Source organism: Podarcis cretensis, assembly GCF_951804945.1.
Source record: "Podarcis cretensis genome assembly, chromosome: 2".
Lineage (NCBI taxonomy): Eukaryota > Metazoa > Chordata > Lepidosauria > Squamata > Lacertidae > Podarcis > Podarcis cretensis.
Window position 1 is genome coordinate 43,245,164 of NC_137171.1, and position 11,735 is coordinate 43,256,898.

The following is an 11,735-nucleotide window of genomic DNA, read 5'->3' on the forward strand; positions in this document are numbered from 1 at the left end:
GAAAGTTCCTCCATTTTCAGCAGCAGGTAAAATAAAATAGTCTGTTTTTTACTGCTACTTTGTTGTATTTTGTATGCTGCTGTTGCTTAGCTGCCTTACAGCACCATTGGAAATACAACAAATCAAGAAACAAGCCAACATGGGTAAAAGCAAAGAGCTTCCTTTCTCCAAAGTCCACAGAGATAAAAATGGAAGTTCAGAATCAGAACCTTCAGAAGTTGTTTTCAACTACAGGGAAAATGCATGACAATAGTAGTTTTGGGGATATATTATTAAAATGGCATGACGAGGGTGTCAGGAGGCAAGCTTTACTCATGAAGCAAGCAGCTCAGCACTTTCAACACTCCCTCCCTCCAAGGGCCAGTCCTACTGCAGGAGTGAGGAAATGACAAGGGGCAAAACCAATAAAAGGTCTGCTTTGATATGTGTGTTCAAGCAGGAGTCACACAAGGATACATGCGCCATACATACGGGACTTAGTGAAGAGGTTCTTTATCTCTATTACGGTGGCATTGGGCTCAACCTGAAAAGAAAGCAGAGGAAGGAAATCAGGGAACCCGAGCACAACATCGTATATGATTAAAGAGTGAATAAATCCCATCTAGCTAAGCACCTTCTACCCAGGGGAAAATTGATTCCAGGGTACAACCTCACCAATGTTAGTTAGATAGAAAGAAACGGGATAGAAAAGCTAGGAGCCAAGTGGTTCCTGGGACCTGAGTTGTGGATGCCAAAAATATGTCTAGTCGCCAGGAGGGGTGTGTCAGGAACACTTTTTAGTTATTATTTTGATAAGCATGAACTACTACGCAATTCACATAAGTGACACATTGTTAATATCACATTTTTAACAGAAATGTAAATACTTGTTTAATTTGCTGTTTTCAATAAAAATATTGGTACCAAACTTCAGTTTTCAAAACACGCTACGCATTATTGTTAAACTCCTTAACATATTGTCTATCCTTAACATATACTTCAAGGCTTCAAAGCACATACATTTCAGTAATCCTCGAGGCATGAAAAATTGCACCCAGACTTTTTGAGGTGTTTGCAAATGGAGCCTCCTGGCAATTTCAAACCCTGAACCTCACACTAGGAAAGAGAGAAGCTTTCCACCCAGGGACACCTGAGTCAATCATGAGAAGTGTTGCATGCATCACCAGACACTTAATTTAAAAAATTGTTTCAACAGAATCTTAGGCCCTCACTTTCACAGAAGCGGCAACAGCAGCAACCTGGTCATTATACAGCCATTTCTGGCCATAAAAGACTATGTCTGCATTCTCTTTGCCAGCATATCTGCTTTCCCACATGATGTTTCTAGCCACTGGAAGCCTTACATCACCTTGGCAATGGAAGTAAAAGTGAGCTGTCTCTGTCCTACATCTGTGCACGTGTGTGCGTGCACACACACTTCTCTTCCAGCAATGGAGATGTTGCAAGAAGAAGCCATTTGATAGTCCCTCAGACAGCTGATGTGTGAGCTTGAGAGCACCCAACTCAGCTTTCAAATTAAAGCAAGAGAAATGTATGAGGATTCCAGAGCAGTTGCCAAGCATGGATCAGCACCTCCAGAAGCTTCAAAAAGCAACACAACCTGGGAAGCAAAGCTCAGTTCTTGGGTTACGTCTAAGTAAGCAGCATGAGCTGGGACTCAGACAGTCTGAACTCTCTTTGTAGCAGGTTGTTCTCACTGCTGGCTGTCACTTCTTAGGGAGCCGCCTCCTCTTGCTTTTGCCCCAACAATATTAATTATCTACGGAGACTTGTAAGGCGGTCTGCCACTTGCATTGTGAGGAAGGTCCACAGAGAGGAGAGCAGTAGAAGATAGCACTGTAACAGAAGTGGCCACAGAAAGAGACATTGGGGGGGGGGGGGCTCCCCAACCGGCAGACTAAGCCAGTCCTGTCTAATAAAATGTATACAGAGTGTACGTGTTTTTCTCTTTGTGTTGTCACTTGTTTTGCATCCTTCTGTGAAGCACAGAGGATAAGCCTTTTCCAGCCACTTTCAGGCTTCCTTTTCTTTAGCTTTGTTACACAGCTTTGATAGCAGCTTATTGGCTAGCACCTGTGAAATCATTTCTGATATGAGACAGATTCAGCTAGAGGGATGTAATCACCCTGAGAATTTCTGCAAAGGCTCAGAACCTAGAAGTGGAGCTTGCATCAAAACAGGGAATGAAACTTCTTCCCGCCTTAAAAAGGTAAAGGTAAAGGTACCCCTGCCCGTACGGGCCAGTCTTGACAGACTCTGGGGTTGTGCGCCCATCTCACTTAAGAGGCCAGGGGCCAGCGCTGTCTGGAGACGCTTCCGGGTCACGTGGCCAGCGTGACATCGCTGCTCTGGCCAGAGCCAGAGCCGCACACGGAAACGCCGTTTACCTTCCCGCTGGTAAGCGGTCCCTATTTATCTACTTGCACCCGGAGGTGCTTTCGAACTGCTAGGTTGGCAGGCGCTGGGACCGAGCAGCGGGAGCGCACCCCGCCGCAGGGATTCGAACCGCCGACCTTTCGATCGGCAAGCCCTAGGCGCTGAGGCTTTAACCCACAGCGCCACCTGCGTCCTGTGTCTTTACAAAAGGGGACACAAGGATTCAGCGAGTGCCCTAGTCCTGAGAGTATTTCCAAATTCAAAAGCTCCAGATGTCACAGTAAGAATTATGTTGCAGAAATTCACCGAACACATGAACGAGGAATGGCTTTTACAATCTTTTGTTTATAATAAGCCCAAAATTCCAGCCCACGTGTGCAACAAAGTGCATGTAAGCTTACAGCTGGCAGTACAGAGACCCCTGCAATTTCCTCGTGTTCTTTCCCTCTGTCCCAGGAGGAATCTCACACTCGGCTCAAAACAAACACAGTGTTCCTCTTCCCTTCCTTGTGCAGAAAGCCTCCTGGCATGCAAGGAATTGAGAGAGGTGAAGGAGGAGATGATGACATTTCAGAAGGGCGTGTCCCCCACCATCACAGCCAATCCAAGCAGGTGCTGGTGTAGGGTGTCTAAGGCAGCTGAAGTCCAACTCCCAGTGGGGAGGTATGGTTCTCTTCTGCCTTACAAGGCCGATTCTCATAGCCAGCACAACTATACAAGAACTTAACAAATGCCCTAGGGGCTATGAAAACTGACCTGTTAAAGCACTAGTAAGGTTAACAGCAGTAGCTGTTTAGACTGCTTTGGAGCTTGGCAGGACAGGAGGCTACAGCCAGTGTTGCTGACTACAAGCCAGCCAACCCAAGAGCTTGGATAGGATTAATTGGAGCCAGTCTAATGAAATTTACAAGTCAGCAATGCAACCACATCACGAATATGATCCTTCTCGCATGACAGACACTTAGCACATCAGTGGTCATTTTATAGGCCTCTATGGCCATAACAGGCTGCTCTGCTGTCGATTCTTACAGAACATTATGTGGCCCAAATAGATGGGTGCAGGCATCCTGCAGCAGAGAGATTTCTGGAGACCTAACACTGGAGTCCTGTCGTTCAGCAATCAAAGCAAGAAGCAGCCCAAACTGCTGCATCTTGAACAGCAGCCCAAACTCCAGCCCAAACCCACTGGTAAATGAGGCAATACTTAGGGGGGTAGTCATGGCTGCTGATAGATGCCACATTAACCAGGGGTAGGCAACATGTTTCCTGCCTGGGGTTACATTCCCTCATGGGTGAGCTGCCAGGGGCCTCATGCTGACCATGCGTGGGGTCAAAAGAAGCAGAGAGCAGAGTCAGAGAAAAACATGGGTGGGGTCTCATCGTAGTCTCTCTACTGTGGTTTATGCGGGGCAAATCTATAAACTGATTTCATCAGCAAAGTGAAGGCATCTATGAGTAGCAACCACATATGAGAGAGATCTTGCCTTATTGACAAATGTATGCACATGCATGCTAAACAACAGTTGATTCTGCCAACTTTCCAAAACATGTTTGTAAAACTAATCTGGTTGAAAACTTATTTTCATTATGATGTTATATTTTAATAGAAGAAAGCTCATAGGCTTTTGTTCATCCTAGCCAGCCACCTTATTTAGCACATGGCACAGGTGTGCACACCCACTTACATATTTGATCCTGTTATCTCAAAAATTAACTTCCCCAACTCATTCAGTGGTTTTGACACCATGTGAGAGTGGGAGCATTTAGCTGCAGTGACAAAAGCTGTTCAAGCTAGCAAAGTTCTTTCTTCCTGCAACATTAGCAACTCAAGTCAGTGACATATCAAGTGTCAACAGTAAGAATGGAAACTTATTTAAATAAACAGCCTGACAGGAAGAGAAGGCTTAAGGCCCTCCTCTCCCAGCTACAGCGGATATCCACCTCCCTGCAGCTGCTGTCAGTGAGGATTTAAAGGCGTGAACGTTTGCACAGTGGTGTGTGTCACACTTGCTGGCCTCCTGAAAAACTCCAGCTCATTTAGCAACAGCCAGCTAGCAATACTCTTTAAGACCCCCCTACAGAAACATCTGACAACAGATCAGGCTTAAAGGATCCTTAACACATCCAGCTCAAGCCTTTCTAGCTATACCTCATGACTGCAGAGAAAACTGGGAGCCAGCTTGTTATATAATGTTTTTATATGTATTGGAAGTCGCTCAGATCGGCCGGGGCAGCTCAGCCAGATGGGCAGGGTGGTATTCTTATGAATAAGAGTAATAATCTTGTGCTTTTCAGCAAATGTGGGCAACCATTTGTCCTAGCAGGCCAAATGTGAGGATGGACGGGCAATTTGGCCACTTGCCAGTGGGTGTGTGACCAGAGCCAGGAGAGGTGTGATCTGGTGGTGGCTGGGCCTCTCACTCATAACAATGATGTTCCCCTCTAGCCTGACTGCCAGGTAGCTGTTTGGCAGGCAAGGGGGAAAGCAATTTACATGGAAGGATGGCTTGCAGGAACAATTCTTCCAGTATCCCCCGCCCCCACATACACTGCATTCTTCCCAGCCCCACCACACATTTTTTGGGTGAGCTGGGAAGAGCATAACTCACATACCTCCCAGAGCAGGGAGAGCAAAATTCATTTGGGGGTGGGGTGGGCACCCATGGGTGTCACACTGAAGGCCTCCATGAGAAGCATCCACAACTGTGTTCCCCAACCTTGGGTCCTCAGAAGTGGCTGGGCTCCAGCTGCCATCATCCCTGACTATTGGCCATGCTTGGTGGAGGCTGTAGCCCAACAACATCTGGAGACTCAAGGTGAGGAAGGATACCCCACAGTACCACAAGTCATGCAGAAGTACCACATATTTTTAATAATGATAAATGTCACATTCATCATCATTATTTATTTATTTATTTATTTATACCCTGCTCATCTGGCTGGGTTTCCCCAGCCACTCTGGGAGGCTTCCAACCGAATATTAAAAACACAATACAGCATCAAACATTAAAAACTTCCCTAAACAGGACCACCTTCAGATGTCTTTTAAAAGTAAGATAGTTGCTTATTGCTGGGAGGGTGTTCCACAGGGCAGGTGCCACTACTGAGAAGGCCCTCTGCCTGGTTCCCTGTAACCTCACTTCTCGCAGCGGGGGGAAAAGCCAGAAGGCCCTTAATGCTGGACCTCAGTGTCTAGGCTGAATGATGGGGGTGGAGACGCTCTTTCAGGTATACAGGACCGAGGCCATTTAGGGTTTTAAAGGTCAGCAGCAACACTTCAAATTGTGCTCGGAAACATACTGGGAGCCAATGCAGATATCTCAGGACCGGTGTTATATGGTATCAGTGGCCACTCCCAGTCACCAGTCTAGCTGCTGCTAGTTAAATATTAAAATTGGGAGGTAGAAATGGGGACTTCAGGTCATCCTTTCTAGCAGAAAAGAGAGGACATTTACTTTTCAATGCACTGGGAAATGCGGACAAATGAAATTAATGCCAGCAGTCTTTTATCTCTTTTTTGGATGCCTATGTAGTTGAGAGGAAACATTTTAATGGATCAATTCTGAGAAATATCTAAAGATGAAGCCTCTTCCAATTGATCATCCTCTCCAATCAATGCTAACTACTGCTTCTTTCACAGTTATCAGAAGTCATCCAAAAGACAGGACAGCCAGTTAGTTTTCCTGTGTTAATATATATTTACACTCTAGCTGGCAATACAGGTCTTTGGTAGATTTTACTATTAAACAAGTAGGCAACTCCTGCTTTACCCTCTGAGATCCCAGTGCCTTCCCCATTTAAAAGTTATTTATCAAGTTATAAAGTTCAGTGACAGCAGATTAGAGAGTCCTTACCTTGTCCAGGAAGCACAGCTTTTCCCGGGTCTTGGCATCCAGAATCTCCACCTCAAAAAAAAGAACACCCCTTTTAGATTTCTTATGTGGCTTGGCTCCTATTTCATTGAAACTTCTTTGAAGGGGTGGACACCCCTCGACATGAATCAAAGTCCCGTCCATGCCTCTTCACACAGCAGGAAATCCTCAGGGGCGTGGACAATCAAGAGCTGGAATCACCACAGCAGGTTTCTCTCCTGGCTACATGCAGACCTTCTCCTGGTCAGCAAACGAACTTGTTTCTCACGAGGAGCTAATTGCCCAGTATTCTTTTTTTTAAAAAAAAAAGTCAAGACTAAAGTTCCAGACTCAGCCCTTCAAGTAAGATCCAGCTCAGCACACACTAGAAGGGGTTCCCTTCTAGTCTGTTCTGCAGGATGCGTTCCAAGGCGTAAGCCGATAAGTGTTGGGAGTTGAACTGCTACCATTCCCAGCTAAATATAAAACTGAGTCCAGCATATAACTCCTCACAAGCAGCCTTTTGACCAGTCAACTCATACCAGGAAGTTTTTGAAAACATCTCTCTCTCTCTCTCTCTCTCCCCAAAAAGACTGCACCACTCAGTTCATCTCATTTATACAGGGAGTCCACTATAGCACTAATAATTATTAAGAGATCATCCATGTCCAAGTTGACTTTAGAGACGTATATATAAGCCCTGCCCCTCAGAATAATTAGCAGGAGTTGTCATCTTTGGGAATTTGCGATGTTTCGTGTTTATAAATGCATAACAAGCATTCTGGCCCCCTGTATTGTAAAGGGTGTGACTACTGGGATTCTAAGGGTTGTAGCCAACAAAGTCGTCCTGTTCCTGCAAGGACATCTACCTGTACAATGAGTCTTCCTCTCCCAACTCCAAATCTGCTCCAGGGCATTGGAGGAATCCCCAACAGAGATTGGGAGGGCACACAGGGAGAGGAAAGGAAGTCCTTGTGCTAACAGGACAACTTGGTTGTATTCTTTGAAGCATGACTTTAAAAACTTATTTTTAATCCAAAAGATTTTTTTACAACTGATTTATGTATTTGCTGACTTGTTGCTTCGGTTGTAAACCGTGTTGTTCTCATTAGTTTTCACAGTTTTGACATTATAGCTGGTTTTTACTGTCCATTGTGTTAACTGCCATAACTACCTGTAAGCCACCTTGTGAGATCTTTTTTCAAAGAGACTGCATATAAACCTGCTACCTAGAGAATATTTTTTTACTAGGAGACTCATGAATTGAACTAACTAAATACAACACAAATAGGCATGATTTCCTGAGTCGTCCCCCCCCCCCAAAAAAAACCCTCATTCAATGTGAGTCTGTTTTAAATAAGTTTACCCAAATTATTATTACATATGCACCTGTTAGAATCATAGAATTGTAGAGCTGGAAGGGACTTCAAAGGTCATCTACTCCAACTCCCTGCAATGTAGGAATCGCAACTAGATCTTACATGACAAATAGCCATCCAAGAAATGAGATAGAATTGTTCAAAAGACTCTGAAGCATTTGTCTTTAACTGGTGGGTCAAGGCCTGCTAGTGGATTGTGGTCTGATCCAAGGTGGGTGCAACAAGAGCACTACCATCATGCAAATATATCAAGAAACTGGTCCCCAAATGCATGTTTGGGTTAAAAGTGGTTCCCGGGTCTGAAAGCATGTATGTTTACAACACTATTCAACTTTTTCAGCTCCCTCTTCAACAACATTATTCTGAGCTTTTCCACTAAGGTTAAATTGTTTTGAGCATTTTTTAAGTTTAGAGAATGGGCAGCAAAGTATGGCTGTGATGGAATGAATGCTGTGGCTAGAAAGGGTTTTCTTCCTGTCAAATTACAAACATTCAGTCTCACTTAACAAATCTGATAGGCACAGACAAAAGAGTAGCATTTTGCAACATGCATCGTTAAGTTATAGTTACAGATAGGTAGCCGTGTTGGTCTGCCATAGTCAAAACAAAATAAAAAAATTCCTTCCAGTAGCACCTTAAAGACCAACTAAGTTAGTTCTTGGTATGAGCTTTCGTGTGCATGCACACTTCTTCAGATACCTACAGATACCTACAGCTACAACTCCTATCTGAAGAAGTGTGCATGCACACGAAAGCTCATACCAAGAACTAACTTAGTTGGTCTTTAAGGTGCTACTGGAAGGAATTTTTTTATTTCGTTAAGTTATAAAATTTCATGACATGGGATGTGAGTGACACGAATCTAGGTGGCTTTAAAAAAGTGATAGGTTCATGAAGGATAGGTCTATTATCCATGATGCTCAGATCTTCTTGGACAAATGGCAGATAGCAAGGCAGGCCCTCTGTGATTCCTTTGTCAGGCACACAATGCCCAAGAGGATGCAGAGTTATCTCATAACAATAATCGGAGAACACAGAGAATATCTACTGAATATGAAGAAGTGCAAATCCTCTCCCAGTTTAAATTCTGGGAAGAATTGTCATAATACATTTCAAAACCAGAAGTGAATTAAGAGGCTTTGGTTTCCTTCAATTGCCATATCAGGTTGCATGAAAACATATTTCAGTCTATCCTTAAATTGAGCCTGGAACACAACTGGCTTGTAATCTGTATGTTTGCATTAAACAGACTGTTTTCTTATAGCAGGGATAGCCAACATATGCTCTCCAGATCTTGAGGAGAGCTACAACTCCCAACATCCCTGACCGCTGGCTATGCTGGCTGAGTTGATGGGGGTTGTTGCTGGATCCCCACTTCTGCAGCATACCATATTGGATACCCCATCTTACAGCAAGAGTTCTATTTCCATATTGTTTTCACCACTTTGCTCTTGCAGGCAAAATTTAGGAAGGTTACCAGGCTGCAGAGATTATATTTTACACAAAAATATTAAAAGTGTACAACTGGACTGCTCAACTGATCTGCATCAAAAAGGTGTCATTTGAAAGCTGATGAAGAGCCTTAGGATGCAGTTTCACATCCCCCCCTCCCCATGATTCAAATATCTGGGTCAAGGTAAACTAGCCTTTGTGCTATCAAAGAAATAGCATCAAGAGACACAGTGCACACAAGAGCCCATGTGTGCTGGTGTCCAATGTATCATTATGTGGGTTCAAGCACATTTGTGGCCCAATGGCATGATAGGCCCCGTTGTAAATTAGTTATGAAAATCTTGCTTCTCATCAGACTAGAAGCAGTGTTAGAAACTCAGATATAGGCTAATTGCCAAATGGCACCTTAAACCTAGGTTGCGGTTGCCAAAATGATTGTCTAGGTGCCATTTTTTCCCTGGTGAGATTTGTTGCTATTATTAAAGGTAAAGGGACCCCTGACCATTAGGTCCAGTCGTGGCACTCTGGGGTTGCGGCACTCATCTCGCTTTACTGGCCAGCATGTGGCCAGCATGACTAAGCCGCATCTGGCGAACCAGAGCAGCGCACGGAAACGCCATTTACCTTCCCGCCGGAGCGGTTCCTATTTATCTACTTGCACTTTGACGTGCTTTCGAACTGCTAGGTTGGCAGGAGCTGGGACCGAGTAACAGGAGCTCACAGGGATTCGAACCGCCGACCTTCTGATCGGCAAGTCCTAGGCTCTGTGGTTTATTTTTATATATATATATAATATTTATTAAAGATTTTCAAATATAACAAAAAAAAGAAAAACATCCAAATTTAAAGCCTTATTTTCAATATCATCTTTCCAGGACTTCCCCCCTCCCCACCCCCTCTTGTATTCCAATTCTTTCAAATAGATTCAACAAATTCTTACCCCAAATTTTAAAATTATTATCATTAACCCAATTTAAAAAAATATTTTCCCATCCCCTAAAATCGACCTGTTCCCTTTCCACAAGTTCCCCTCTTTAATATAAGATACAGATTAACATAAAAGAATTAAGAAAAGCATAAAATATAATTTAACACCCTTTGGATTCCAAATTTCCCTCCCCCCTTTCCCGGTTGCGTTCCCAATGTCCATCAAATCCACTGTCTCCTGGAGCTCCCACATCTGAACCATAATCTAAGCCATAATCCTTCACCAGTCCGCTTTGCCGTCTTTTTAGTAATCTTTACCGTCTTTTAATCATCTTTAATTTCAAATGTCCAATCTTAGAAAGGGTCTATCTTCCAACTTTGTCCAGTTCTTGTTTTTCTTGTTGTTCTTGATGTTCTCTCTTCTCCTCTTTTTTTTTTTTTTTTTCTTTTTTCCCCCTGCTCTCCTGCACAAATGTTCTAATTCCAAAAAGCTTGTAATTCCTCTACAGAGGCTTTGTTATTCCGGAACAAAACATTACGTCAAGTCCCTTCCATTCTTCAATAGATAAATCTATTGTCTCCTTTAGTGTGTAGACCTCTGTAGACAAAATAGTGTTCCATTTCTGCAGTTTCCCAGGAGATAAAATGTCCGATTCAAATTCCATGCCAGCGATACTTGTAATAACCCACAGCTCCTCTAGAGGGATTATAATAACTCAGTTTCATTCCCGATCTCACCCACCAGTCAAAGTAACTTATTATTCCTTATTTTAAACAGTTTATATCCAATTTATAACAAATATAACCAGCAAAGTCCTCGTAACAAAGTTCTCTTTTTGTTCTTCAGTTTTGGCAGCTCCTTTGACAGCTGTCAAAACCTCTATTTCTCCTCTCCAGGCGCTCTCACAGATCGCTCCCGGGGCTTCCGGGGGGGGGTTGTATTTTAATTCACATTCCACTCTTCTCCTCCAGCCCAACTTATAATTTTCCATCGCGAAATTAATATCTTTATCGAAAGAAAAGGTTGCGCTCGATCTTAGTTGTCAGGTCCTTTGCTTTAGCTCCTCTACAACAGGGGGGAGGTTGACTTCCTTTTTATACCTCCCCCGCTCGCTCCGAATTTAAGAAAAAATTTATTCCCCTTTTTAATCCAAGTTCCAATTACTCACGGGTTGTTCTTTTAAGTCCAGATTTTCAATGGAAGAAGTCAGCGCTCTCCGCCAAATGGCATGTGGCTTCGCTCGGCAGGGGAAGCGGAGGACTCACAGCACCACCACCCCCCCGTCACCCGCTCCGCAGCCTTTAAAAAGGCTCCTTCGCGTGGTCGGGGGGGCGCAAACGGTGCCAGCCGAGTCACCATGCCCATGGGTTTCAGCGCCCATGGTTTTTGAGGGTCCCCACGTCGCCGGCACGGTAGAACCCAGCCCCTGCCGAGCAGACTCCCTCCGGAGCTCGGAGGAAGTCCGCCATTCGGCGATGGCGCCAACCCGGAAGTCTAGGCTCTGTGGTTTAACCCATAGCGCCATCTGCGTCCCTGTTGCTATTATTACTATTTTCGATTCATTTCAATACTGCTTTATATTTTAAAGAAAAAAATCTCAGTGGTTTACAAAACATTAAAACATCAAATAAAACAAACCAGAATAAAACCAATTCATGCTTCAAGGAAAATATTTCAGATCTTTCCCTAAGTGAAATTTTGTTTCCCCCATATTTATTTACCAACTTAATTTATATAGCTACCCCACAG

At 43.9% G+C, this 11,735-nt stretch overlaps 1 protein-coding gene across 2 annotated transcripts in view; it reads right to left on the reverse strand.

Moving 5' to 3' along the window:
• The window catches only part of TECR (trans-2,3-enoyl-CoA reductase), a 31,975-nt gene that overhangs the window by 7,909 nt on the left and 12,331 nt on the right, over positions 1–11,735 (reverse strand). Inside the window, exons 2-3 of one of the 2 annotated variants that reach the window (XM_079966210.1) lie at positions 6,231–6,281; positions 472–523 (exon numbers count right to left, since the gene is read on the reverse strand). In XM_079966210.1, the coding sequence (XP_079822336.1) occupies positions 472–523; positions 6,231–6,281 (103 nt within the window). Of the gene's footprint in view, positions 1–471; positions 524–6,230; positions 6,408–11,735 lie in introns of those variants that run through there. The other variant, XM_079966209.1, reaches the window with a different exon arrangement.